The sequence below is a fragment of the Alternaria arborescens genome (assembly GCF_004154835.1).
Source record: "Alternaria arborescens strain FERA 675 chromosome Unknown contig_47, whole genome shotgun sequence".
Lineage (NCBI taxonomy): Eukaryota > Fungi > Ascomycota > Dothideomycetes > Pleosporales > Pleosporaceae > Alternaria > Alternaria arborescens.
In genome coordinates, this window is record NW_021167902.1 from 63,853 (window position 1) to 91,343 (window position 27,491).

The following is a 27,491-nucleotide window of genomic DNA, read 5'->3' on the forward strand; positions in this document are numbered from 1 at the left end:
AGACAGCTCGATCGGCCCTTTTGATATCGAGGGTCTGGCGAATGATAACTAGACTGGCCAGCGAAACACCAACCTCGAAATGATTTGAAAGACGAGTCTTGTGCCGCTGTCAAAACAAACCAAGAGGGAGATAGGCGTGCCTCTGTAGATTTGCGACGCTTTCAATATTGTGACCACTCTTCACTCTACTGATATCAAGCTGCGCTTCCCTGCACTACGTGTATCATCTATCTTACAACTCACTGTGCTCAATCTCAGCATCCTTCTCCTTCTTCTCCCTCCTCTGCTCTTCCTCTTGCACATCCACCACCTCTTCTTTCTCTTCTCCCTTAACCCTCCTTGCCAACGCTGCAATCTCCTCATCATACACGTTCCACTCTGGAACCTGCCTTCTCGCCCGATCCAACTTGGGCTCTTTGGTCTGTGGGTTGTTGCACAGATCAATAGTCTTTGCTTTGGCAAGATCTTCGTCGCTACACCATGTCTCGCACCACAGCCACTCTTGAGGCAAACTGTGAATGGGCAGATTGAACTGCATATTATTTGGCAAATCCTGGTCTAAGTTGGAAAGCGAGTTAGAATCGGCGGAGAGGGAATGGTATTGCTGACGCAGTCTGTCACCGGCGGCCAGCTGACGGAAGCGGTTGAGATCTACAACGTAAAGTGCGGAGATGTGATATGGCCGACCACGCAAGAAGTTCGCCCAGTAGCCTGTCTTCCAGAAGCGGAAGCCTTCCATCTCGGTACGTGAGTCGCCCATGGGTGTGAAGCCGTAAGGTGCACCTTCGAGGTCGTGCTGCACTAACTCGAACATGTCGGTCCTTACAATCTGGTCGGCATCGACGAAAATGACCTTTTCAAGATCTAGAGGGAACAAGACATCGAGGAAGAGGATCTTATAGCCCCAGATTTCGCGTTGCTTCTCGGTTTGTCCACGGAGCCAGTGAGGCCACTTGTATGTGACCATCTCGTATTCGAATCCGTACTCAGCAGCGATGTGCGGGAGGAAGGACTTGAAGCTGGGGGACAGGAACTGCTCAATGAACCAGAATTTGACAGTGTGGTTTGTATGCTTCATAACAGACACCATCATGATGTTGAGCATGCGCTCGTACAAGTGGCCTGACGCGACGGAGAAGATGTTAATGTCTGCTTGAGTGCCCTTCTTCGCTGTCTTGCCTCCAGAGAACAAGTCGGCGCCCTTTTGCAGGACCTTTTCAGAGTCGAAGTTGAGACCCATCTTGCCGAGAAACTTGTTGACTTTTTGTGCGCTCTTGCCGACCAGCTCAGAGGCGAGCGATTCCTCAGGAGCGAGTACATCAGTGTCTTCCTGGCCTGGTTTGCGTGAAAGTCGGGGAAAGATTGTTGCGCCCTGGAAGCTCATAAGTGCGATCTCGGTAGTCTCATCACCAGGCTGAGGAGCCCAGCTGATCGGACCTGCACTGTCAAGGTTGAAGACCTCTTGAGAGCGGCCACTCTTGAGCTTGATGTTGTAGAATCCAGGGTTGGCTTTGAACTGGAAGTAGCCTAGGTTGGCCATGATGATAGTATCGGCAAAGTGAGGGTCGCGCTCAGTAGCAAGGACGACCTCAGCACCACGCGGTGGCTGTCCCCCATTTGTGGTGTCACGGGAGTGACCCTCGATAAGAATGCTCTCCAATCCATATATAGCGTCGATGTTGGTACCAGCAGGGATCGTGCTAAGCTTGATATTGTCGAGGTCATGGATAGACTCTTCAGGAGCGACAAGCCATGATGGTGGCACATCCATGCCAAGGTTCAGCAGGGCTTCCTTAGGGATGCCACCAAAGTGAGCTCCCAGACGGCCAACAGATCCATCATGAGTGAACTGTGGACGGGCTTCGAGAACGTATCTGTAGAAACGCTTGACAGGAAGTTCCTGCAGCATCCCCTTGGGGTTCAAGAAAAGTTTAAGGTGTACGCCGTCCATGTCACTAAGTACCTTGAGGATTGGTACCCACTTTTGTGCCTGTTCAGTAGCCGGATCGATGGAAGCCACAATCTGGAAAACAGCTTTATCTTCCTCACCCCTGACAATAGCGGTGTACTTGGACTTCCAGTCGTTGTATGTGCTCATCCTCAAAGTGGATGCAGTCTCGAATATGCCTTCTGGAACATCTGACACAGTGGACAGCGCAACAAGCGATTGTATCTTTGCAACATCTAGAGGAGACGCGATCTTGTCCATAAGTTGAAGATCAGCAAGCGCCTTGTTCAAAGGCTCAATGCGCTTGGTAGTCTCATAGGTGACCAGAGTCTCCATGTCATCCTGTGAGAACGTGTAGTCCTCTGGGATAGGACCAACATAGCGGCCATTGACAAGTAAGCCATTTTGTCCTGGCTTCAGACCGACAGCGTCGTATATCGGCTCAGCAACTTTCCAGAACAAGGTTGAATTGGCGGGAGTGGGTCCATAATTGACCTCTTTGCCCAGGAGTCCAGACAGGGCTTCGTTGGTGAGCTTGCGACCGGATTTGATGTATGTTTCCAATAGATCTTCTGAGGCGTTGGATCGCTCCGCACCCGCTTTATCGTTATGTATGAGGACGGCCTCAACATTCGGGTTGGCCTCATGAAAATCTGCTAGAGCTTTAAGAAGCGCAAACCCAGCCTCAGAGTCGAAGTCCGCTATCAGCGTGACATGAATCCAGTCACTCTTGCTAGCAGACTCTGACGCATCAAGTCGCGGCATCTTACTGTAGGCTTCGCCATGTACCTCTTCAAACTCCGCCATGTTTATGAGCGTGATGTTCTTCTCATTCTCTGGGATGATCAAGGGATTGCGTTTAGCAGCGGCTTGGAACAAGAAGTATTGCGGAACCCAACTATCGTCATTGAAGACGCCGTCGAAGACACCCTTCTGAATCTGACGCAGATCCATGCCGATCCTTTGGCTGAGTGTTTGGAGCCATTCATCGGTCGCTGGAATGGGAACACCGTTGACAAAGATGGGAGCTTTCGGGCCTTCTGCTGCTAGACGCTTCAGGTACTGTTTGGCACCTGAGATACGTTGATCCAGAGCTTCGGACTTGAGTACATCATCGAATGCCAACGCTTCCTTCCCTTCGATAAGTGTAGTTCTTTTGACCGTTGTGTCAAAGACAGCTTTGTCGGGTTTCGCCGCAGACTACTCGTGATGTCAGCGCAAAATACGTGCATACCCAGACAGACCAACACTCACAACTTGTAGGTATTCTATCACAGCAGGTAATCCGTATGCATCCTGCAGATGATAGACTAGCTTAGTCTGGTCTATAGCCTCCGATGTGACAGTCTGTGGAACGAGACCCCAGCGTAGGGGGATACCACGCCTGATCAGACTCATTATAGTATCCAGAGCGAGCGAAACATCTTCAGTAGAGGTAAAGTCAACGGAGACGATGGCGTTGTGAATGTCCCTTCGGCAAGACGGGAGCTGGCCAGGATAAGTTCTTTGCAGCAGCTGCAATCACGATTAGTCCGAAATCAATGTAGTTGATAGTTGTACTGACAGCTCTGAGCTCACTTGGCCATCCCTCGTACATGGGGTCGTTTTCGATGTCGTTAAGCCATAAGATGATGTTGCCCCCTTCACTAGTATCCCTGAAGTCATAACGTTGAGGCTCGTCTTCCGTCTGGCTCTCCGCAATGGAAGCATGTGATAGCAAAGATACAACCTCGGAACCGCTCAAACCCTGACTGCGTATTCCATTGATCAACTTCCGCTCGCGTCGCAAATGCGCCAACAGTGAGTACGGATTCACATCGCGAGCCGGGATCTGTACGCCGTTGATCCATATGACGTTGTAACCAGCAGGAAGAAGTTGGTTGCGATTCGCCAAGTGTTCCTCAACAAACTCATCCGACGCGTTATGAGCTGCAATAACGGATGAGTACTTTGGAAAGTCCTGCACAAGCTTCATGAGGGTGTCCATTGGCTGTTCGCTTTGAGCCACAAAGTCGGCAGCTTTCAATGCTAGTTCGGATACCTCGTCCTTGGACAAGGGCTTAAGGTCCGCGACATCTTCATCGTCGTCCAAGCCAGTGCCTATCGGCTTCTGAGCATCACTCTTCTGTCCCTGCTCAGCCTGCCTGTCATCTATGACGATGTAGTCTGTCCGCTTCAGCTGCAACTCGACACCGTATCCGTTGACTATCAATGGTGTTGTTGGCGCGTTGGATGAAGGCTTATGCCGGACACGGTACGACGTCTTTCCTTCCTTGGCCGTCTTGCTCAATGTCTTGTGCCACTTCTTGAATCGAGGAGCAGTTATATCGGCGTATAGGATGGCAGGCAGAGCCGAGCTGTTGCCAAGTATGCGGTCGAAGGGTAGTTGATATGTCCTGTCCAGTACTTAGCACCTGTCAATCGAGTAAATCACCAGTACGTACCGTTCGCTCTCAATGCCCCCAAAAGACTCCTCCAGATGTACATCGCAGTATTGCTTCCCGTGGAACGATGTCCAGATGTCGCAAGCCTTGGTCTGTGTGGCTTCCAGCGATGGCTCCACCGAAGTCTTGTAGAATTGGTAGTGTGCTTCTATCCGTGGCGCAGCCGACTGGATTGACAGGGCGAATTCGAATGAGGCAAGAGCTGCGGGGTCGGCGATGTGTCCATCGCTCTGGAGGAGGTCTCGAAAGGCCGTGTACAGCTCCTGCTGTGTGTTCTTTTCGTCGAAGTAGCCCTCGGAAATGCGGTCGAGTATGGGGTAGTAGGCTGTCGCGTTTTCCTCTGCAGCGGTTTCACTGGTGGTTGTTAGATGTAACTCTCCATCTGTGCATACTTGAAGCTTACAGTAACTCTACTAGATACGGCGCAGGGTTGAAGGAAGCCCGAAGAGCGACATTGACACTTGGGCCCGCATGTGCGCCACTGTGCCTGAACGCGCTGAGCACTAAGAGAGCTTTCGCACTCAGTATAGAGGCCGAAGCTCGCATCATGTGGTGTAGGCTCCAATCTCTGGAGACTTGGTGGTTACGCGTAGCTATAACGAAAGATGATGGTGTTTCGAAAGTTCAACTTTCGATCTCAAGAAGTTGCAACGTGTAGCATAACGCCCAGACGGTATTGGTGAGGGAACAAAGCCTGCGGCCAATTGTGTAATATGACCAGCTTAGCACATCAAATTTCCACAGTGAATATACAAGAGAATGCCCCGCACAGGCAGCAGAACGATGGCTCCTCTACCTGGTGCTCTTCGACATCTCCAAGTGTCAGGTATCAGATCCCTGCAGCAATGGATGGCGCTTGCCCGATAAGGTGCGGCTATCTTATCTTCCCGCCTAACCTCTTTGCGACGGAAAGCTTCCGCGTCCAAGCGCGATCCTACGCTGACGGAAGAACATTCATCAGCTTGGTATACAAGCCAAGGGCCATTCTACAGCATGGATGTCACCGGAAATCCGCCGTTTTCTAGAAACGTAGTAGACTTTGTTGAACTAGTGAATTCTTGGACCAATCAGTCATCTCACACCCGGCAAAGGGTAATACGTGGGCGTAGGGCGTAGCCCATGTCAACAGCGTCATGCTCTATGTTGACTAGTATCTCCGACTAGTAGGGACTCGCCAGTAAGATAAATAGTATAGATGTTCGCGATGCTCTAAACGTCTCTGTCCGAGTATTCGCACCTACCCTTTTCAACATGTCGCAAACAGCAACGTCAATTGAACTTGTGGACTACCATGAGACAACAATCCCAGCCCTCGCAGCCAAACCACTTGGTGTTGCAAAGACTAATGACACACCGTCTATCGCTGATGATCTTCGACCTATCCATGAATCTCCTGAAACCTTCGCTGCCGAACAGAGGGATGGTCCAGGCAAAGGAACAACAGCCATCGTATTGGTAACGGTCGTGTGCGTTACACTGGTCAGCTCCATGCTTTCTGGTGTTATGACTGTTACTCTACCCACAGTTGCACGTGAACTGGAGCTGGCACCCAGTGTGCTCTTATGGTACATACGATTACGTGCTGTCCCATACGCACATGCTGACGCACACCAGGCCTATCTCTATCTACGCCTTGACATGTGGCTGTACTCTTCTCCTTCTCGGATCAGTTGCCGATGTCGTCGGTTCACGGCCCATGTACCTGACAGGCTGTCTCTTACAGTCTGCGTTTACACTGGCATGTGGATTAGCACAAACAGGGACACAGCTCATTGTCTTTCGCGCCTTCGCAGGCATCGCGATTTCCTTCTGCCTTCCCTCAGCAGTTAGTATCATCACCAGTACTTTTCCTGAAGGCAAGAGCAGAAACATTGCATTTGCGTCCATGGGCGGTGGTCAGCCCATAGGCTTTTCTTTTGGGCTTGTACTTGGAGGTATCTTCGCTGATACTATCGGATGGCGATGGGGTTTCCACATCAGTGCCATCGCCAACACCATTGTCTTCGTCCTTGGCTTGTTTGGTCTGCCAAAAGTCGACAACAAGCTGCCGCATGTCTGGTCTCGCCTGAAGAGCGACATAGACTGGGTAGGCATCCTGTTCGGAAGTGCGTCATTGGCGCTGCTCTCATATTGCTTTGCGTGAGTGGTGTCTTGCCTCTGAAACTGAAACTAGAAGCTAACATGACCAGTCTAATCTCCGAAGAGACTGCAAAGATTCAGGAGCCTACCACGCTTGGTCTGCTGATCACTGCAATCGCTCTCATTCCTGCTTTCATCTTCTGGGTCGGCCGCCAGGAGCGACTGGGCCGGCCCGCCATCATCCCCAATTCGCTTTGGCGCAACCGAATCTTCAGCATCATCTGTATCGGTGTTTTCATCACGTGGGGGACTTTCAATGCTGTGGAATCATACCACACTCTCTTCTTCCAGAACGTTCAAAAGCTATCCGCAATCCAGACGTCGATTCGGTTCCTGCCCGGACCTGTAGCTGGAGCTCTCGCCAATGTCGCAATGGGCCTGATTGCGCACCGGGTGCGCGCTGACTGGGCGGTAGCCGTGGGGCTGTTCTGCACCACTCTTGGCGGACTGCTTATGTGCATCATACAGCCGGAGTGGTCTTACTGGAGCTGTGCCTTCCTTTCTGTCTTCTTCAATCCCATTGGCGCGGACGCCCTATTCACGGTTTCTAATCTGGTCATTACATCAGTGTTTCCGGCCCGGACGCAGGGCCTCGCGGGCGGAGTCTTTAACACAGTAGCGCAGATTGGGAAAAGCGTAGGCCTAGCGACCAGTGCTGTTATTGCGTCTAGTGTTACCGAGCATTCGGTCTACGTTGAGAAAGAGAGCCCTGCAGCGCTCATGGAGGGGTTCCGGGCGGCGTTCTGGTATCTGTTCGCATTAAGCTGTGCCACGGGGCTGCTGTTGGGATGGGGGCTGAGGGGAATTGGGCGGGTGGGGATGAAGAGGGAATAAACATGATGCAGAGGACAGAGTAGAGAAATAGTAGCTGAGTTGTAGTAATTGAAATTGGAGTTCCCCTGCCAAGTGTTGCACTGCACGGGACGGTGGTGTTGAAAAGGCTTGGTTCCAGGTTGTGGTCCAGGGCTAGTGAGAGTTTAATGCAAGGATGTGGGTTTCGGGCTCGCCAGTGACGCGCAACTGAGTACGGGATGCTCCACCGTAAGTCGAGGCAGAGCTGACGACGTTGACGACCCCGGCGCCGCTTGCTTCCCGCGCAATGATCCTCACCACGGTCTCGAACACCTCTCCACAACCATCAATGCGGTGAAAGGCTGCCGTGTACCCGTCAAGATGCTTAGCGGACCACCGAGGATCATTCCACTCGTCTCCCTCTTCGTCGCCGTCTGCCTCGTCTGGTGGTATCTCCACACGGTGCCCGGCGCAGGCTCGTCGATTCCAACATGGAAATCTGGCGCCTCCACAAACCAACATCGGCCCTCATTGCGCGGCGACCCACTCGACTTTGGCCTGCCGCTGCGCTTCAGCGACGGCGAGAAGAAGCCACCCGGCAGCAACTACACATTCAAGATTGTCGTGCCCAAGACACAGAAGGAGGACATTAGCTGGATGGCCGCTGAGATACCTGATGCACCGCTCGTCGTCTACGAAGTCGACAACCCCAATGCCGAGCACAAGATCCCCAAGAACAAGGGCCGTGAGGCTATGGTACGTTTGCATCTCTGGCACATAGACGGCCACACTCTAACCCACCCACCAGGTCTACCTCTCCTACATCATCGACCACTACGACGACCTCCCCGATACTTCCATCTTCATGCACGCCCACCGTCACGCCTGGCACAACAACATGCTCCTGGGCCTCGACGCCGCACAGATGATCAAGCGCCTCAACCACGAGCGCGTCGCACGAATGGGCTACATGAACGTCCGCTGCCACCACGACCCGGGCTGCCCGGACTGGATCCACATGGACCGCCCCGGCGGCGACTTTGACTTCTTCCACAAGCCCGAGGAGATCTACTGGCGGCGCAACATCTGGGAGGAGATCCACCCTGGTGCTCCCATCCCGCCTTCAATTTCCGGCATCTGCTGCGCGCAATTCGCCGTGTCGCGGCAGCGCATACAGGAAGTGCCCATTGAGCGCTTTATCCACTACCGCAAGTGGCTCCTCACAACGGGCATGGACGACCAGTTTTCCGGCCGCATCTTCGAGTATATATGGCATTACATCTTCACAGGGCATGAAGTGCATTGTCCGGCCATGAACACGTGTTACTGCGACGGCTACGGCATCTGTTTTGGCGGCCAGGACAAATTCAACGATTACTTCAAGAAACAAGACGCACGAAATGAAAAATTCACAGAACTAGACAAGTTCAACAAAAGGGAGGAAGAGGCGAAGAAGAATGGCGAGGATCCCGCGTTTACCCAAGAGGAGATTGCGAAGATTACTGCGCTGAGGACTGAGATCTCGGCCCAGGACCGCGAACTGGATACCCTAAGAGAGGACGCGAAGAAGAGAGGTGAAGATCCCAAGGCGAGGAAAGAGGAGACGGAATCTTGGGATTCGAGTCATATTTGGGATTATGCGCCAAAACATGATTAGCCTGATCATTGCTGGAGGGAAATTTTCTGATATCACAGTTCTACAATACATGGCGGTAAAGGCGTTCATGGAGAGGCGTTTCGAGTGAGGCGTATGTAGGGACATGGGGAGCTTGCGCCGGGCATGAAATACTAGCATTAGAATATCTATCTTCACAATGTTTAGCATCGTGTTGTTCTTTCAGATAGATCGAACATGCATGTCATGCGATTGTTTGTCGTATGTTGGTCGGAGATAGCAGGTGAAAGCTACGGTTGTACTTGTGAACGAGCATCACGCTCGTCATGCGACAGTCGTTAGTAAGAGCAACAGTTTTACCTGCATTATTCCGCAGTAGTTGGCATGAGCCGTCTACATACCTATATAGTAAAGGTAACACCCCCACTGTTCGTCGGCTTTCTGGGGACGCTGCAGGCTGCAATCACCCGTGGACGTGCACGTGCTAGGGTAACTATTACTCCAGCTCATTCTATATTCATCATCCCATCTCCATCGCAAGAAACCGTGTATCTTGAAATCTCGGTACAAGCTATTCGAGAACGACCTTAATCACATACCGATGAGTAATTCTCTAATGCGATGATCACGTCCCTCCTGCCTCTTCGTGAGCTGGTCGCTGGTGCGCTTGCCTTGGTGAGGCACCGCTGCCTGCTACCTCCGAATGTCGCTACCACGTCCTGAGTTCGGCACTCGCCACTTGATCTGATGCGCCGAGAAAATGCTTGAACTTCGTCTCAGACCGTGAGTTTGATTTGGCATTATATTGTCTTTGTCTACAGTTTGACCGCGAGGCGTCCTGAGTCCTTTGTTGGTCGCACACAGTTGTTGCAAGAGCTGGATTTCACCGTTCAACTGTCGCCGTCACCCGCAAATTCACTTTGACTGAAACAGTATGGCTGCGGCCTAATTCGGAGCTCAACACTCCATTTCCAGCGTTCGGCCATCCTTCACCGCTGTAGAGCGCGCCTGGATTGCCTACACTGCAGATCCGCAAGCAGATAATGCCACCTGCCCTTACCAAAGACAGTATCACTATATCGACACCAGACTCTTCAATGCGGCGGCAAGGCCCACAGAGCGAGAACACAACGCGTCGAAGCCAACCAACCATCCGTCCGTCGGCGACTAGCGATTTCGCACGATCGCATGTAGCCAATTGGTCACCACCAGTACCTGTAACGCCTGAGTCGGAGGCTCTACGAGAATTTAAGACTGAGTGGAAGCGACACTCTTCCGGGCACCCTTTCGGCGATGGGAACGAATCTGGCAAGAAGCTTCTGATTGTGGATCTACAAGATTTCGAAATTTACCGAACACCGGACAGTGAGAAGAGGGCATATGAATTGATTAGCCTCCACTATCTCGAAATTCCTATCACCAAGAAACTATGTTTTGACGGCTTTATATGCTTAGGCGCGACTAAGCACTTTGTGCACGCTGTACCTATTCAAGATAGTTCTATTGAGGGATACGGGGACTTAGAGAATGCTGGTATCACGACTTACATACAATCGACTCTCGCTGCCGAAGATACTGTGTATGACGTCTGGTACAGACTTAACAAAGCCGCTCTAGGTTACAGGAGATTCCAGAAATCATTCGTTTGGGTTGCGCAACTAGGAAAGCATGTGATCGACTACCTGGAATCGGCGGGCAGTGTGGGACTCTACGAGTTTCGCGAAGGTTTTCATGCTTGGATGATGACGCAACGATTCGCACAATGCTCAGACTTCGGACGATGGCACGGTGCCTTCAGACACCAGACTGACTTTCGCGTTGGCGTCAACGCGTATATCGAATATTTCTACAATCAGGCTTTCAACCTCCCAAACTCGAAACAGCTGCTAGCGCATCCGCTATGGAGCGAATGCATGGCCAAAGATCTGACAGCTATCGAACTCCAAGAGAGGGTTATTGAGCAAACTATCGCTACGCCTGAGGTATTTAGTTGCTTTAAAGACATGTATTTCGGTGGACAACTACGCAAGCAACGTCCGGTAGAGACTATTGCTATCGAACAGGAGCGTAGGAAGCGCAAACTGGGTTTCGCCAAACGTAGGTCAGCACGACAGACAACTACAACACGACCAAACGTCTGTATACCTTACGGAAACTCACCAGTAAGGGTAGGCGACATAGTTGCACTAACGCCGAACGAAACAGATTGCAGAGTTTGGCGTAATACGAACTGGGACTGGCTTGCCTACGTTCAGGCTACGGAGCTTCTGAAGAACGGAGTTCAGAAGTTGTTCGTGCTATGGATCTATCGCCATCATGAGACCAACATCTCTACAGCGAGGTATCCTTATGACAACGAGGTCTTTCTATCCGACAACTGCAATTGTACCGAGGGGGAGCTATTGTCTACTGACATCAACGGAAGGTACGATATAGATTGGTCGCCAAGTAAGATCGATGCCAACCACTTCTTCATCCGTCAGACCTACGTTACTCAGGATAGCGCTTTCGTAACCGTCCAACCCTCACATAAGACTTGCATATGCCTAAGACCCAAAAGCTCGCCAGAGGAGACTTATCACCGCGGCGACACAGTATACATGGCAAGAGCATTGCACGGATATCAAATCCTGGATCCAGTCGTCATTCAGGGTATCGATCACGCTAATCAAACGACCACGATACGCAAACTACTAAGACTAAAGCGTGACTGCGAGGAGCTGGCAAAGGAGGCTGGTCGAGTCGATCTCGCCCCAAATGAGCTTGTGCTTACTGACGAATATGAGGTGGTGGTCTTATCTCGTATCCAGAGGCGCTGCCACATCAAGTTTGTTTCCAAGTCAGACATTGTGAATGACTGCATACCATTCACATACAATCGTGGTGGTGCAGGCGATCTTTGGTTTCTAGCTATGGGAACGATCACTAAGGCACAGGAGAAGAGCCTCGTCTTCCTGCGCAGTCTTCCAAACAGTTTCAACGAAGTTCCCGATATGACTTCATCTCAACAAACCTTGCGAGGCATGAGCCTATTTAGTGGCGGAGGTTCTCTCGATCGAGGCCTTGAAGAAGGCGGTGCAGTCGTCTTCAACTCTGCTGTCGACTTCAGTCCACATGCTATCCATACTCAACGAGCGAATGCGAAGAACCCAAAGGCAATGTCTCTCTTTTGTGGTTCTGTCGACGACCACTTGAATGCAGCTTTGAAGGGTAGCAGACCGAAGCTCATTCCTCGAGTTGGAGATGTTGATTTCATCGCTGCTGGATCTCCGTGTCCTGGGTTCTCACTTCTTCAGCGGAATCCTTTCAGTGAGCCGTCGTTGCGTAACGCATCACACATTAGTACATTCTGTTCTTATGTCGATCTGTATCGGCCCCTATACGGTATTCTCGAGAACGTGGTCAATATGGCATCAACGCGTGTTGGGTACGAAAATCAAAATGTGTTATCGCAGGTAGTTGCTTGCCTCGTTTCAATGGGCTACCAGTGCAACCAATACATTATGGATGCATGGAGCTATAGTAGTGCGCAACAACGCTCACGGTTGATCCTTACTATAGCAGCACCAGGCCTCGAACTGATAGCGCAGCCGTGGCACACTCATGCTCGACCATTGGAGGAAATCGCTGGGAAAAGCCTTGGTCGTCTACCCAACGGGAAGCGATTTGGTGAACGAGAGTACTACCCTACACCCTTTGCATATGTACCTGCATCGACTGTGAGTGATGAGTTGCCTGATATTGGAACCGGCATCGTTCAGACCTGCATTCCGTTTCCAGATCATAGAGTGCCGGGACTATCCACACGCAAACAACGGGCAATTGTTAAATGCATTCCGACACAACCACCGGGCTGTGGTTACAGAGAAGCCGATCAACGCGGCCTCATTCCGACGCTCTTAAGAGATCCAAGGGCCGAGGCTGGAAAGGCCTACAAGAGGATTAAAGCCAAGGGTTTGATACCATGTATCACGACGGGTCTTGCTGTCTATAATTCTCGCGCCGGCGCACTATTACATTGGGACCAACATCGATCAATTAGTGTATTAGAGGCTCGTCGTACGCAAGGTTATATGGATCAAGAGCCGATCATCGGCAATCTTAACGAGCAATATAGGATCGTTGGAAATGGGGTGGATCGAAAAGTTGCTTTTGCAATAGGGCTAGCTTTACTTCGAGCTGTTCAGAAGAACGATTTAGGATTCACAGCGAATGGGACGACACAAAACTCTGCGGAGACGATCGGTTTTCCCAGCGATATCGCGGTCCAGTCAGATCAAGGTATCAGCTTCAAGGTCGACTCCAAATCTATCGTGCCCGAAGTATCATCACTCCAGAAGGAACAAAGTAACAAGAGTGCTGGACAGGCGGTGATGATGTCCAGGAAATCACGAACCGTCGATAACATGCATGATGACACCAGTAGTTCGATTCTATCCAAAAAAGATGCAAAACCATCAGATGGGCCCGCACACGAGCTTATACGGGCACCTACGCTCTCACAGTCTAGTAGCTGCGATCAACCAAACCCGGGTTTTTTCTCCCGCTTTTCCAAAAGCCTCACCTCTAGCATCGGCAGACTATCGTTGTCAAGTATGGCATCTTCCGGACCAGCTATGGTACCAACGCCCATGAAACGCAATCGGGAAGATGACATAAAAGACAGCACTACGGAAAGCGAGAGCCATCTCTCCGAGGAGCGACCCCGGAAACAGCCACGTGTTAGAGAAATGCCATCGGTGGACAATTCCACTACTAGTGAAGCAGAGAATAGTAGTAGAAATTCTGTATTCTCACATCGGCGTAGCAGAGGAAGTTCGACTAGCTCATCAAAAACTCGTCAAACTCGTCATTCAGGATTGTCCGTGGAATTCGTCCCAATGAAATGGAACAAGAAACCAGAGTCAGAGACGCGTGAGAGCGTGGATGGAAGAGTCTGACAAACGTGAGGAATCTTTGTTAGCTAAGGCCAGGCCAGGCGATACGCTTCGTCGTCGGGTCTTGTATTTGGGAACTACATTACAAGCTTGACGTAGACATCTGTAGACATGAAATTTGCGAAACGTCGATGTTGGGGCGGACGCTCACTTCCACTCCACACTCCAGGTCATTTCACCCTTCCTGAAAGGCACAACCTCTACATCTCCGCCGCCCTCCTTCTTCAACACGTCCAAAACCTTCTCCCCACTCTTCTTCAAAACGACCTTCTCATCCCTCTTTTCCTTAATCTGGTAAAACTTCCTTCCCCACACCCCAAAGAAGCCCTCAAGAACCTCCTTGGTCACCTCACTCTCCTTGATGACTCCCCTCTCAATCCCCGTCTGAAGCGCATCCAATACGTATCCTAGCGCATACGGCTGGGTGAACACACCCGCAGCAACCTTATCCTCACCCCTCTTCTTGCCCCGTGGATGCGGCGCCGAATCCGTCCCTAAGTAGAATTTCCCGTTGCTCTGCACAACAGCGCGGAGTAACGCATCGCGATCCTCGGGCGTCTTAGCAACAGGCTTGCAGAAACAGAATGGGTCGCCCGCCCAATCATCAATGATGAGACTAAGGTGGTGCGCGGTGATAGTACCAGACACCGAGGGGCCACAGGAACGGACTGCATCTAGAGCGGCGGCCGTGCTGCAGTGCTCGAGGATGATGCGGAGTTTAGGGAAGCGCTTGTGCAGGGAGATGAAAGTAGGTAGGAAGGCGGGTTCAGCGTTGAGGATGGTGATGGCGCCTGTCTTTGTGTCTTTGGTGGATGAGACGTGGGTGCCGGCTGGTGTGGATGGGACTTCGCCGTGGAGGTTGAGGACCATGTTTTGTTTTTCCATTTCCTCGAAGACGGGGTAGAAGGTCTCGTAGTCGAGGACACCGGAGGACGAGTTCTGGAATGATGAGTTATTCGATGCATACATGTGTAGTGTCTAGCATATTGCACTTGATAGCTATGTTGGTCGTCAACAGGTGATGGGAGTTACACGTACCGTTGTAACACCTGCTGGGTAGGACTTTACACCTGTGATTCCCGCTTTCTTTGCTTCACGAATCACCTCGGGTGTAATGTCTTCGTGGAGATACAAGGACATGAGATAATCCACATTCGGTTCAATTGCCTGGAGACGGTCGCGGTACTCAAGACATTGCTGCACGGACGTGATGGGTGGGACGAGGTTAGGCTATAGTAGTAAGCACGTGGAAGTTAGAGAAGCACTACAAGCATTTTGTGAAGAAAGAAAAACCCAAAGATGGGAACAAGAAGAGTAGATATTGCAAGAGGGTAAGCAGTAGATGGAGCAAGACAGGTTGGGCAAGATATGAATAGAAACTTGACTCGAGTATAACAGGATGCTTGTGCAAAAGACGCTAGCTTACCATGACATACACCTGATTCACACCACCCTTGCGAATCGTGGGTGTGACCAGCTGCGACATCTCGCCATCGCGGAGATGTACATGGGCATCAAAAGCCGCTGGTAGCTCAATCTCGGTCAACTTGGTGAAGTCCATGTTTGGCTTTAGGGAACTCTGCTTGTGGGGTTGTCGTTACTACTGCTGGAAAATTGCCCGCTTTTTGGCGAGATCGGGGCGCGGAGCCGCACTAGTCCGGAAGCGGGATGCACCACCGTCTGCACATCCATCACAGTATCGTACTGTAGGAGATGCAAATCGCAAATGACACACCCAGGTTACTGATGAGAAATAAGTCCTGAACGTCACTTCTATACGATACATCAATCGAATCTGTTGTTTGCATTGGGAAGTCGTTTTTCAACCCACTAGTTTTATCACTTCAAACTGAGGTATCTCTGCCGACAAGCATCTATCTTTCTTTGTTTCGTTAAAACTATGATCGGATTAGGCAAATGCACAATCAGCCTGAGTAAGCTTTGCTTAGGCCAGATACAACTATCCGAGCTCCTAGCCCATTTTGAGAGTTTGCCTATGATAGGCACCAAGCACTTCGTTATATCCATGAAGTGCTACCTGGGCCGCTGAAAGAGCTCCTGCAACTTGATAAATCTCACCTACGACCACGCTTGTTCTGCATTCGTCCTCATCGCAGCCACTGGTGGTCTGAATATGCTACTTATTATTCTATGAAATTTATTCATTTTTTGTTTTCTCTATGTAGAGGACTCCTTACTAGAGCTATCATCACTTTCCGAGTCTGTGTCGTCATCGCTGTCCGAGTCTTGGTTAGCGGCTTCGGATTGAGCATCTGGCTCGTCTTCAAACTCCTGGCCCATGGTATTCCATTCGTGATGTGGGTGCAGCACATGTCTGTTGGCATAGCACTTGTAGCAAAAATCGAAATCCCAGCAATCTCTGCACTCGTAGCGGAAGCCGCTGACTTTCTGTGACTAGGCATGAGTATCTTTGTTAGAAACAAAGAAAAAAAGGATTGGACTTACGTAGAGACAAGCATCGCAGTAAATAGTCGGCCATGCATCAAAGGCCTTTTTTGATTGGTGAGAGATTTGATCCCATGCCATGGCATTGTTGTTGACATTGTTATCGGGCGTCAACAGGTGTAAAGTCTCTTGCTTGGCACCATGGTAGTTGGCCAGCTTGAGCGGCGATGACTGCTTGCCATCAGGCCCAACGGTGAGAGCGCAGATATCGGCGCCCTGGTCGATGAGGAAGACGACAAACTCATGCTTGCGCTGTTCGCGCATGTCCTGATCGACTAGGTCGGAGTGGCAGTAGTAGGTGCCTCTGGCGGCGTAGTGCAGCGGAGTCCAGCCGTCGGCATCGGGTGCATGGAGTAGGCCATTGGTGGCCTGCAGCACACAACGGAGCAGATGCAGATTCCCACTCACGATGGCGAAATGCACCAGCGTGCGACCGGCGTTGTCACGTGCGTAGAGATTGGCGTTGGCGTCACGCAGGACGACAAAGTTGGCCGTGGTAGGTCTAACGGCGGCGAGGTGAATGGGGTAGCGGCCGGCCTGGTCACACGTGTCCGTCGTCGCGCCGAGACGGAGCAGGAATTGCAGGACTGGAGCCGTGGCGCGGTGGCTACCGGCGGCTAGGGCCGACCCGTAGAGCCCGCCGGTGGCGTTGACGTCCATCGTGGCGGTGTCGGAAACAAGGCATTGCAGGACCTCGAGTATCGTGCGCTCTACGTCGTCGTCCTCCACATCCACACCGAAAGCGAACGAGCGGCCGCAGGCGGCCTGGGCAGGTGAGCCATGGTAGGAGGCGATGAGATTAACATTGGCGCCGGCGTCAACCAAGAGGCGGACGGCAGCGGGAGAGGCCTTGGAGCAGGCCAGGTGCAACGGGGCGCCGGTTTCGAGGGCGAGGGCATTGGCATTGGCGCCGCGCTTGAGCAAGAAGCGCGCAATGTCCAGCTTGTCCTTGTCAATGGCCTTGTGTAGTGGCGTCCAGCCGGCCGTGTTGGTGGTGTCGACGTTGCTGCCGGCATGGACGAGCAGCTTCACGTCCGCCAGCTGGACGGTGTCACGTTCTAGGACAGCGTTGAGGGCCGTGTCGCCGTCGCGGTCGGCCAGGCCAAGGTCAGGCTGGAACTCGAGCACCATGCGCAGCAAGTCCGTCGTGTCCATGTACAAGACGGGATGGATGCCACTTGCTGGCTTAATGCTGGTGTCGGCGCCGGCCTCGAGCAGCACGCGCGCCGTGTCGCCATGGCCGGCCTTGAGGGCAGCGAGCAGCGGCGTGAAGCCGGACAGCGTTTCGACGTCGGCGGGTCGATAGGGCAGGTTGACGTCGGCATGGTGCTCGACTAGCACCTCTACTACGTCCGTCTGGCCCCATTCGGCCGCGAGGAACAGCGGCGGGCGCCAGCTCCCGTCCACAACTTGATCAACGGATGCGCCAGCCTCGAGCAACAGGCGCGTCACGGCGGCGCTCTTGTATGCGCTATGTAGCGGCGTCCACAGGCTGCACACGTCGTTCACCTTGGCGCCTTTGTCGAGCAGCAGCCGCACCATGTCGACATCACCTTCCAGGCATGCGCCAAACAGGGGCGAGCTCTCGGGCGTGCGCAGGTTGACGTCGGCGCCCTTGTCCACCAGCCACTCCACCATGGCCCGCCCGCCCTTCTGGCTCACAGCCGTCTGCAGAGCCGTCGCCGTCTGCTCGTCATGCCGCTTGTTTACATCCGCCCCATGCTCCACCAGCAGCTGCACCATGTCGAGCCGCTTTGCTCTGACAGCAAACATCAGCGGCGTGTCGCCTAAGCATTCGTGGTTCGCGTCGCTCTTGAACTGAAGCAGCTCTTGAACACACTGCCACGCGCCTTCTTGGATAGCCATGTGCAGCGGCGGCCACCTTTCGCCATCGCCCTTCGTTTCTGTCTGCGCCCCGTGTTCGAGGAGCACGCGTACGGCAGCGTGCGCGCCTATGCCACATGCACTGCTAATGGCTCCGCCGTCGTCTGCGTTAAGGGGAGCGCCCTTCTCGAGTAGCAGTCTGACCATGTTAGCATTTCCCTGCCAGGCCGCCGCATCCAGCACCGAATTGTCCTGCTCGTCGCGCGCCGTCACAAGGCTTTCATCGTGCATGGCCACCAGCTTGACCACCTCGACGTGGCCGTTGCGTGCTGCTACATACAGAGAGCATTGGCCAAACGGCGCTCCTTCGTTGCCACTGATGTCGGCGCCCTCGTCTATCAGCGCCTGCACAACCTTGGCATGACCATTCCATGCCGCGCGGCGGACGACAAAAGCCGGCCATGTGAATGATGGCACCGCCGTCTTGCGAATGTGTGACACGACATCCACAAGCACGTCCTCGTCTCCCCCCGAGCAAGCTGCTTCGAGCACGTACTCGGCTGTTGCCCTGTCCAGCTCCACTGACCGTAACAAGTGAAGCACCAAACTGCCATGTCTGTTTCTTGCCGCCTCGGCCACAGCATACGGAAGCCACAGCTTTTGCTCGGCTTCGGACATGCCGTCGTCTTGTATCCATCGCTCATATACATCGTCCAGGCCCATGGAAGCCACGACCGGTAGTAGGCAAACATAGGTACGGTCCACCCGAGAGAACGGATTCGACATGAACCAATGTGCCATCTGCCAACTCCGGAACGCTGCCTTGCTCTTGAAAAACTCCACCACTTGTGTTATCAAACGACTCTTGTTGGATGCAAGTCGATAGTGTCGATCCCAGTAGCACACAGCATAAGTGGCTACATCTACCCGGGGCCGGACACATGGTGTTGACAAAACACCATGCCGAACCTCGCACACCATGTTTAAAGCATCATAGGCACTAGTGGTGCCCAGGAATGCAAGGCAGGCTTCTGCCATCATTTCGTGTGCAGTTGCCTGGACATGATACCACTCCTCCTTGTCACACTGGAGAATCAGATTCTTTAGCTCTGCATGTTGGAAGCGCATCTCCTGCGGGTTGGAGAAATCAAAGATTGGGATGCCAGTCAGCGCATTCATTGCCCCCATACCATCTGCATCCTGGGTCGATTCAGATATGCCAAGTACTGAGCGCAGTTCGCCAATACTAAGGGGCCGAAAGGCAAACACGAGCCAGGTAATGGCCCTGGCCACGAGACTGCGCTTAGCTTCCGGCACGGCGCGCATAGTCTTCCGGAAGAGAACTTCCAAATTCACTTCCGGAAGCCTCTCCAGGGCATTTGTGAGAGCATCTAAAGAGGGGCTGTTCTGGATATCTTGAACGAGGAGCCGGGCCAGGCCAACATCATTACCGCATTTCCTCAACATATCGTCTCGATATCTGCCGATTGACAGTGTTGATGCGTATCTGGCATCGAGCTGATGCAACGCGTAGTCAATCTCATCCCTGACGCAGGGATCGAAATCTTCCAGTGAGAATTCATCCTCGAGTACAATTGTCGGCGAGCCCTTCAGCCATTCATCGAGCGAGTCTATCGACTTGGTCATGATCAGGAATTTCCATTGCTTCTCCCGCGATTCTGACATTTCGGCTGCCAAACGCCAGAACGAAGAGAGCTTGTCCGAGCATTCATCCAGGTTGTCAAGCACAAACACCATTTCTCCCTTGCTGTAGAAGTATCGAATCCTGCTCAATAACACAAGCAAGTCGTCCTCAGTAAGAGTGCGCTGTGCTAGAAAGCGAGACATGTCGTTTTCAAAGTCAAAGTCGGATTTGAGAACCTCTTCCGTCCTTACCCACTGTGTGGCCATGGTTGAAAGGAATGCCCATGTATCCTTGTAGCGGTCATCGCCCCCATCAAATGAGAAGTAGCTCCAAATCCCATCATCTGAGGAATTCTTCAGTAGGTCTTCGAAGACGGATCCAGAAAGCCATGGCCTTGGGTTTTGCCCATGGATAACCAAAACATTGGAATCAGTGCTCTCCCGCCAGTTGATGTATTGTTGGTTGTTAGCCAGAGGGTTTCTCTGATATCGGTTGAATAGGACTGGTCGGACCGGAGGCGCCTGTGCCACGAGTGCGTTCATATATGATGATACCTCTGCTAATTTCACCAGTCCATGATCTAATCGATGTTAGTTCAATCATTGCTATCATCTTCCCCCTCAGCGGCTTTGATTCACCCTACCTAGCTGTAGCCGATTTTTGAAGAATTCAAAGGTCGATTTCAACTCCGAAATCTGCTCTGCGCAGGCCAAAGCCGCATGGGGCTGAGGAAATTCGTATTTGTATACAGTTCCAGTCGCGAGCGTCGCGTCAAATTCAGGGAAAATCTGGAAAATGCAAAAAGTTAACTCGACATCATTCAGCCATGCCGTGTGTACTGCATCTTACGCATTCATTTAGGTCCGTGAGGGTAGATCGGACACTGAGGATATCCGTCTTTAGAAGAATCTTGGACTCTACGAAAGCCAGGTTGCAATCGATGACGGCCCTTGCGAGGCTTTTGATGTGAAGCAGCGAATTTCCCTTGGGTAATTTTGAACCCGAGAAGAAAAGCCATGCAATCTTCTCTTCCATATCGAAGACGCTATGCCATCTGTGTGGATAGCCGATGAATAACTAAGTCGCGGTTCGTTAGCCAAGGACCATAAGGTTGACTGGCCTCAAGGGGTTGAATACAATCCATTTGGTGGACTCGGCGATGTCGGCATATCCTGGATTCATGACGGACTGATACAAAGCCTGGAAGCAGTCATTAGGCTGACACCTTCCACATGAAGGGCATTTGTTACTTGTTTGACAATCGTGCCTCCGATATCATGGCAAACGAAGACGATCGGGCGGAACCAATCCTACAAGAAAATTATCAGTAAATGCGCGCCTACGTCTCTCACCCTCCCCCTCCCACAAAAGGTATCTACCTTGTCTTTTGCATTCCTTGCATCTGCAACCGTACGCAGTAACTTTGATGCCTCCTTAGTGATGCCCTCTTTCGAGAGCGTCTTGAAAGCATCGTAACCATAATTCATCAAACGGAAGCCCAGCTCCCACCCGAATTCCTTCAATCCACGGACTGTCTCTTGTTTCGATTCATCCCGCGCTTGCCAAGTTGTCTCACGGTGGCCGTGAAGACCGTGGATGGTGACAACGCTGCTTGGTCAGAACATGGATATACGCCCATGATGCACGAGCCTCGCCAGATTGACCTACTCGAATTCGTTCGCAAACACATGATTATCCTTGCCCTGAAGCCCATAGTCGCCGCTGCTTCCTTCTCCTCCTCCTCCTCCTCCTCCTCCACGACAACCGGATCAATCACACCTGCAACGCTGCTCCGCAACCCGTTGGCATGGGTGCCTGACGCGGGGTCAACATCTTCAGCAGGAGACGTGTCGTGCTCGTCACTTGTCGATGATGATGATGTTGCCGAAGAATGGTCATCATGGTCTGATGCGATGCTAGACATTTTCTCCCCGATCCGAATCCCGCGCGTAGAATGGGAGTCGGTCCAACAGGCGTGATCGTGCTAGAAGTCGCAACAGCAAAGCGCGAAGCGAGGGGCTGATGTGCGCCTTCAAGCTCAACTTTCATCACATGGTAGCAATTATGCGTGCAGCGTGCAGCACAGCCGCATTCACACCAGCGGAACCCTGTCTATATCTAGTCATACCTAAGCGGGGGCCGTTGGGGGCGGAGACTCGTCAGCGTGTGATGTGAGCGTTTCGGTAGGTGTGTCGTGTGTATTGCTATCTATGCTAGATGCTGACGTGCATGAGATGACCGCTTAGCCTGCCAAGGCTAGTCATGTGATATGTGATGCATATGCAGAATCTAGCTGAACCCACGGCACCCTCAGGTCCTTCAATCCGGCTAACAGCTGAAATACCTATTCGTACCCTTAGGATTGCGCTACGAGTATGTACAGTGTAGGCAACGATCTTGGATTCAGAATCGTGCGAGCAAGTGGTCGCGTAAGCGATTAATATGTAACTCAGCATCCGCCCCCACTTTATTTGCATAAACAGGGCATGGAGTTACGTCTAGTGGGTGATACAAAGAATTCTGCCCCTGCGGGCACATCTCAACCTGGTTACTGCTGACGCCCCAAGCTGTGGCTGCTGACAACATCCCCACTCTCAGTACGATATATGCTCTATACACCGATTTAGAATTCCTGGCCTGCTTTCGAATGCATGAAGCTTGAATGTTCATCTCCGAATCTCCAAGCCCACCGCTAAATCACATAAGTGTCACATGGGAACCGCCGCGGCTGCAAGTGTTGTATGTAGCTATCGCAGTGCTATCAAGGATGAGAAAAGAAGTAAGGATTATGTCAGATATGGTCATAACCCAAGTCGTAACCCAAACTACAATCCAGTTGTGCGTGATCATCCTAGAAGTAAGAAACCCAAACAATGCTACTCATGTATGCACAGGATCGAGAAAAGATCATTTGATATGGCCAACATATTTTTGCAACCTTCAAACTTTGGTGAAGTCGTATCTAGTATTTACATTGAATTTTCGCATCAAACTATCCTAGATATGCTTTACTGCAGAGTCAAGCACGGTTTGGAAAGTCACGCCTGAGAGGCTGCCCAGGTCCACAGATCCAAGTGCGGTGAGATCGTACGTCTGCAATTTGTTGGTAGGAGGCAGCTCTGGATCAAAGAGCAGAGGATCGTCTTTGGGTCGTCCCCCAAACAGCCTTTGGAAGCTCTTCTCCATAGAACTTTTAGGATCAACCTTGGCTTCTATCTTGAAATTGCAGCGAAACGGCTTCTCGTCCTGCCTTTTCAACAAGATTGCCGTACGCATCGTTGATGGTACGCCAGTCTTGGTGGTACTGTTCTCAATAAGTGACCACGATGCGCTGTCTGCGTTCCCATAAGTCCTTCCCAAAAGATCAATTGAACCAATCACTTTTGTCGCATCAGTAGTTTCTCTGTTGACGCTGCGTTCCCAGCCCAATTCCGCCCCCAACTCTACACCAACAAGCGGAGGTGCCCCCAAACTGACGCCCGCCATGGTTGTCTTCTCTTCCATCTGTGTTGTCTGAACCATAACCATACTATCGTAGGGTGCGATCCGAAACACTTCGGGCCCGGGGTCACCGGGTTGCTCAGGTGCAAACTGGAGGGTGATGTTCACCGCCAAAATGCGCCTTGCTGTCTTGCGGCTGTCGAACCTGAAGTTGAGAACAATAATTGTCGCAAATTCTTCGGCATCGGGGCTCACGAGGCCGTGAATCACGTCCAGACAGGAGCAGCGGATGTCCAGTGCCCCTTTACGTTCGGTAACATTGGTACGTTGGTAAGGCGCTGACGGATCGTTTCTGGTGCGAAATGAGCTGCCTTCGTCGCCGCCGGGATTCAGTATAATATCAAAAATGTCATCGTCGTCGTCGTCATTCTCGTACTCCTCTTCTGTTTGCACGAGGTCGTTGTTGGAAACTTCTGCCATAGTCGCGTCAAGATGCTTATGAAGACCAAGGCTGCCTTGGGAAGGAATACATATCGTTTCTCAGGCGCACCCATGAATTATAATATAACTATACTTAGAAAGGAAGCTGTGCTGTGTGGGGGCCATTTCTTAGTCACGAGCCCTACCACACCAATCATCCCCCATTTCAAGGATTGCCCCGCCGCTAAAGCGTGGACACAATTATGGCAGCCGTTTCGCCTGCTACCTGCATCGGGCCAAGCTCTGCAGTGCGCCATCAAATGTGTGCATGCGCTGATTTCCCAGCCCATCTATTTGCGTTCCGGTAGAACAACAAAACTTCGTTCATACCAGACTGTATCCTGCCCGTCATGGAAAGCACACGCCTACAAGAACCTGATGAATTGGAGATAGCGAATGGACATGATACTGATAAGGCTGCCGAAAGCGAGACCGACAAGGAGGGGGACTCCAGTGAGTCGGGAAGTGAGGATGAAGAAGAGCACGAACAAGACATCAAAGTCCAATTCGAGCACATCATCGCCGGCTTCAGGGAGGGCAAGCTGAACATCAAAACCATCATCAGCAACCAGGACGAATACAACTACCTTGACCAAAGGACAAACGACCATAATCCGAGGAATCTTCTGCACATGATTGTAGAGGCAGGAAAGGACAGCGCGAGTGCGCTGAAGCCGCTCGTGGAACATGTGATCAAGCAGCATTGTCACCTCATGAAAGAAACGGACAGTGCTGGCACCACGCCACTGCAGGCGGCCATCATAGGCGGCATCACTAAACTTGTGGAGTATATGTGCGATGCCTATAATGCCAAGGGGAATATCGATGTCGTTCTGGCGCTTGTGGACTCAAAGAATAACAACTGCCTTCACAAAGCCATGCTCAGCAAGCACAAGTATGCGCGCAGAATTGCCCTCAAGCTCATCAAACGAGTACGCAATGCTAAGACGCTGGAAGCCCAGAATAACGAATTCAAAACCCCGCTTCACATTGCCGTCGAGTGGGAGCGCTGCACAGAATCGCAAATGGACGTCGTGCGCGCACTAGTGAACGCTTGCGACGCTGCTCTGAACGTCAATGTAGGCGCCGACATCGAGCCGTATCGGCTATCGGTGTATCGATACCACGAGAAGACGAGACAAGCAGCGAAGAAGGCTGAAGCTGAGGCTAAAGACACAAGAGAAGAGCGCAGCAGTAACAGATCGAGCGACAAAACAATAACCAGCAGCCGAAACGCAAAGGAAAGTTCTAAAAGTGTACCAGGAGGGCAACAGGTGCCAAAAGCCCCAGATCAGGTCCGTCCAGTCCCAACCCACCAGCTCAATCGCTCCAAGGAACAGCCACAGAGCAGACACAAGGATTCAGCGACTGAGCATCAGGATCTTCCAATGAAAGGAATTCAGCGCCAGCCTACACGACTCGATATTGTGAATGAATCTAGGCCAGGTGGGAAATTATCTGTGGCGATGTCGCCTGCCGTGTCCAAGGCACCGGCCTCGGGTACTAACAAGGCATCCAAACATAAAGAAGTGGTCACAGAGACGACGGCAAATGCAATTCGAGACTTCTTGAAGCTGTATTACATGGGAACCCAAGAAGATCACGAAAGCATTGTTTCATTTCTCTATGGGCCAGTTCAAGGTAAGTCGATCAACAGCAGAGAGCATTGAGTGAGACTAAAGGCGCGACAGAAAAGGAGCTGTACTGGTCATTGGCCGATGGGCCTCCCATAGTTTCATTGCAGAGGCTGCAGAAGATGAGTTACGTCAATTTCGAAGATACTCTCAAATACGTGTTGCTCCCCAACATCCGGATAGAAAAACCTCCAGCTGCGGTTTCCAAATTTCTCTCAAGGTCTACTGCCAAGGATACAGGCAAAGGTCGGGATGACTATACGGTTATTTTTGACTGGCTTCGAAGCAAGGGCGTGAAGCGAATCTTCAATCTATACATCGACGATAGCGAACAGCCGGCTCACAGTGATGAGACCATTGAAAAAGCTCTCCAGGGAATTGAGGTGCTCAAGGTTTGGGACTGGCAGAGAACAGATCTCAGCTCCGAGGTCATAGCAAAAGCTGCCCCGAATGTCAGTCAAGTCAACCTCTACTGGGGTGGAAACAATGCTGTCCTGCGCAGCTGGAGTGAGTCAGAGGGCCTCAACCAATTGAAAAAGCTTGACACAGTCGTGCTGTATGCGACTCAGGTGCGCAGGTCCCGAGTCTAAAAAGATTCAAACACTGACTAAAATGCAGGGTTTGGAGACACGAGCGAGAGAGAAACGGAACTTGGATGCATTTTGCGCAAGACTGAAGCACAACAGAAGCCTACTCATCGAAAGCATCGAAAGCAAGCAATCCAACGATTCCAAGAACCAAGAACCACTCCCACCAACAATCGAAGTCCAACGAGATGCACTTCCTTTAAAGAAGACGGAACTCGGGGAGGGACTAACGGCCGCACAAGAGCCACAAAAGGATCAACATAAGTGGCTAACGTGCATGGATGAGTTCGCAACCTTCATTCAGAACGTCGATCTGGATACTTCGCGCTTGAGTGGGGTTGAGCAGAGGCCAATCGTGGTAGCTCTCATCGACGATGGATTAGACATCAACGAACAATCCGTAGTCGACAAAGTGATTGGAGGCCGCAGCTTCCGCAACCAAAACAATCTTAACGCGCCATACTGGGCAACTAGTGGCTTTCATGGCACCGTCATGGCAAGCCTGATTTGCAGGGTTTGTCCCATGGTCCAGCTTTACGTTCTTCGGCTCGATGAGTATAGTGGCAAAGAGCAAGGCAAACGGCAAATTACGGCTAAGAGCGCCGAAAAGGTACGTTCAACGCCTGTGAGCATATTCTATTGCACTGATTAACTAATCCCCGTCTCAAAGGCCGTGCGCGCAGCTATCGACCGAGGTGTAGACATTATCTCTATGTCGTGGACAATCGAGAAGACGGTTGACAACGAAGCCGACATCAGGAAGCTTGAAATTTCTCTGGACGAAGCGGCTAAGAAGAACATCCTTCTCTTCTGCTCTGCCAACGACCAGGCTACCGACGCCAATGGGAGCCATCCAGCCGCCAACCCAACACGCTTCAAGATCGGTGCCGCGACAGCATGGGGCACCGCCTGGCGCTGGACTCGGGCCTCTCATGTCGACTTCATCTTCCCTGGCGACCGGGTCATCAAAGACCGGCCTGGCAATGTGCCATTCGAGAAGTGCAGTCTAGTCAGCGGCTCGAGCGTCGCGACAGCCTTGGCAGCAGGTTTGGCTGCTTTGGTACTATATTGCGTACAGTTCTCGGTCTATCATCGCAATGCGACAAATCAGCAAGGCAAGGGCGTTACGTTGGAAGACTTCCAAGCTATGAAAACGCGTGATCGCATGGCGGAAGCGTTTCATGCAATCTACACTACCAGGGACAGCGATAATAAGTATATTGAGGTTTGGAATACTTTCGAGACAGCACCAAGAGAAGGGGAGGGTAAGGACAAGGATACTAAACGTGAGATTATTGTGACCGTGGCGAACAAACTGATTTCTAGAAGGAAATTAGTTTTTAGGTCTTGAAAGCTACTCCATCTTTAGTGTTCAAAGACGTATATGTGTAGGAAAAATCCGGGATCTATTAAGATTACAAAGTAAAATCCTATTGTAAACTCTTCGCGAGTTTTAGACGCCCTGCTCGCCGACATCAAAAATTTCCGAAAAGTTTATCTATTTACTGCACTCCTTCAATTCCTTTCCTACATCAGGGG

General features: G+C 51.6%; 8 protein-coding genes across 8 annotated transcripts; 4 read left to right on the forward strand and 4 right to left on the reverse strand.

The window, feature by feature from the left end:
- Positions 1–232: 232 nt before the first annotated feature.
- Positions 233–4,938, reverse strand: AA0111_g11297 (UDP-glucose:glycoprotein glucosyltransferase; the record flags this gene model as incomplete). The annotated part of the gene is made up of 5 exons (XM_028645145.1): positions 233–3,148; positions 3,203–3,463; positions 3,513–4,344; positions 4,393–4,746; positions 4,796–4,938. 5 exons carry the CDS (start codon positions 4,936–4,938, stop codon positions 233–235), a joined length of 4,506 nt encoding a protein of 1,501 aa, XP_028501107.1.
- Positions 4,939–5,643: 705 nt separating this feature from the next.
- Positions 5,644–7,365, forward strand: AA0111_g11298 (hypothetical protein; the record flags this gene model as incomplete). The annotated part of the gene is made up of 3 exons (XM_028645146.1): positions 5,644–5,957; positions 6,007–6,531; positions 6,582–7,365. The coding sequence occupies 3 exons, from the start codon at positions 5,644–5,646 to the stop codon at positions 7,363–7,365; spliced, it is 1,623 nt and encodes a 540-aa protein (XP_028501108.1).
- Positions 7,366–7,704: 339 nt separating this feature from the next.
- On the forward strand, positions 7,705–8,980 carry AA0111_g11299 (hypothetical protein; the record flags this gene model as incomplete). Its single annotated transcript, XM_028645147.1, has 2 exons — positions 7,705–8,079; positions 8,132–8,980. The coding sequence occupies 2 exons, from the start codon at positions 7,705–7,707 to the stop codon at positions 8,978–8,980; spliced, it is 1,224 nt and encodes a 407-aa protein (XP_028501109.1).
- A 1,001-nt stretch (positions 8,981–9,981) lies between these two features.
- Positions 9,982–13,878, forward strand: AA0111_g11300 (hypothetical protein; the record flags this gene model as incomplete). Its single annotated transcript, XM_028645150.1, has 1 exon — positions 9,982–13,878. The coding sequence occupies one exon, from the start codon at positions 9,982–9,984 to the stop codon at positions 13,876–13,878; it is 3,897 nt and encodes a 1,298-aa protein (XP_028501112.1).
- Positions 13,879–14,022: 144 nt separating this feature from the next.
- On the reverse strand, positions 14,023–15,436 carry AA0111_g11301 (putative dihydroorotase; the record flags this gene model as incomplete). The annotated part of the gene is made up of 3 exons (XM_028645151.1): positions 14,023–14,853; positions 14,914–15,105; positions 15,302–15,436. 3 exons carry the CDS (start codon positions 15,434–15,436, stop codon positions 14,023–14,025), a joined length of 1,158 nt encoding a protein of 385 aa, XP_028501080.1.
- Positions 15,437–16,053: 617 nt separating this feature from the next.
- AA0111_g11302 (hypothetical protein) lies at positions 16,054–21,734 on the reverse strand (the record flags this gene model as incomplete). Its single annotated transcript, XM_028645152.1, has 7 exons — positions 16,054–16,284; positions 16,342–20,390; positions 20,454–20,598; positions 20,660–20,887; positions 20,948–21,010; positions 21,190–21,418; positions 21,475–21,734. 7 exons carry the CDS (start codon positions 21,732–21,734, stop codon positions 16,054–16,056), a joined length of 5,205 nt encoding a protein of 1,734 aa, XP_028501110.1.
- A 1,073-nt stretch (positions 21,735–22,807) lies between these two features.
- AA0111_g11303 (hypothetical protein) lies at positions 22,808–23,731 on the reverse strand (the record flags this gene model as incomplete). Its single annotated transcript, XM_028645153.1, has 1 exon — positions 22,808–23,731. The coding sequence occupies one exon, from the start codon at positions 23,729–23,731 to the stop codon at positions 22,808–22,810; it is 924 nt and encodes a 307-aa protein (XP_028501111.1).
- A 350-nt stretch (positions 23,732–24,081) lies between these two features.
- On the forward strand, positions 24,082–27,303 carry AA0111_g11304 (hypothetical protein; the record flags this gene model as incomplete). The annotated part of the gene is made up of 4 exons (XM_028645154.1): positions 24,082–25,372; positions 25,423–25,934; positions 25,984–26,562; positions 26,623–27,303. The coding sequence occupies 4 exons, from the start codon at positions 24,082–24,084 to the stop codon at positions 27,301–27,303; spliced, it is 3,063 nt and encodes a 1,020-aa protein (XP_028501115.1).
- Between the last annotated feature and the right edge of the window lie 188 nt (positions 27,304–27,491).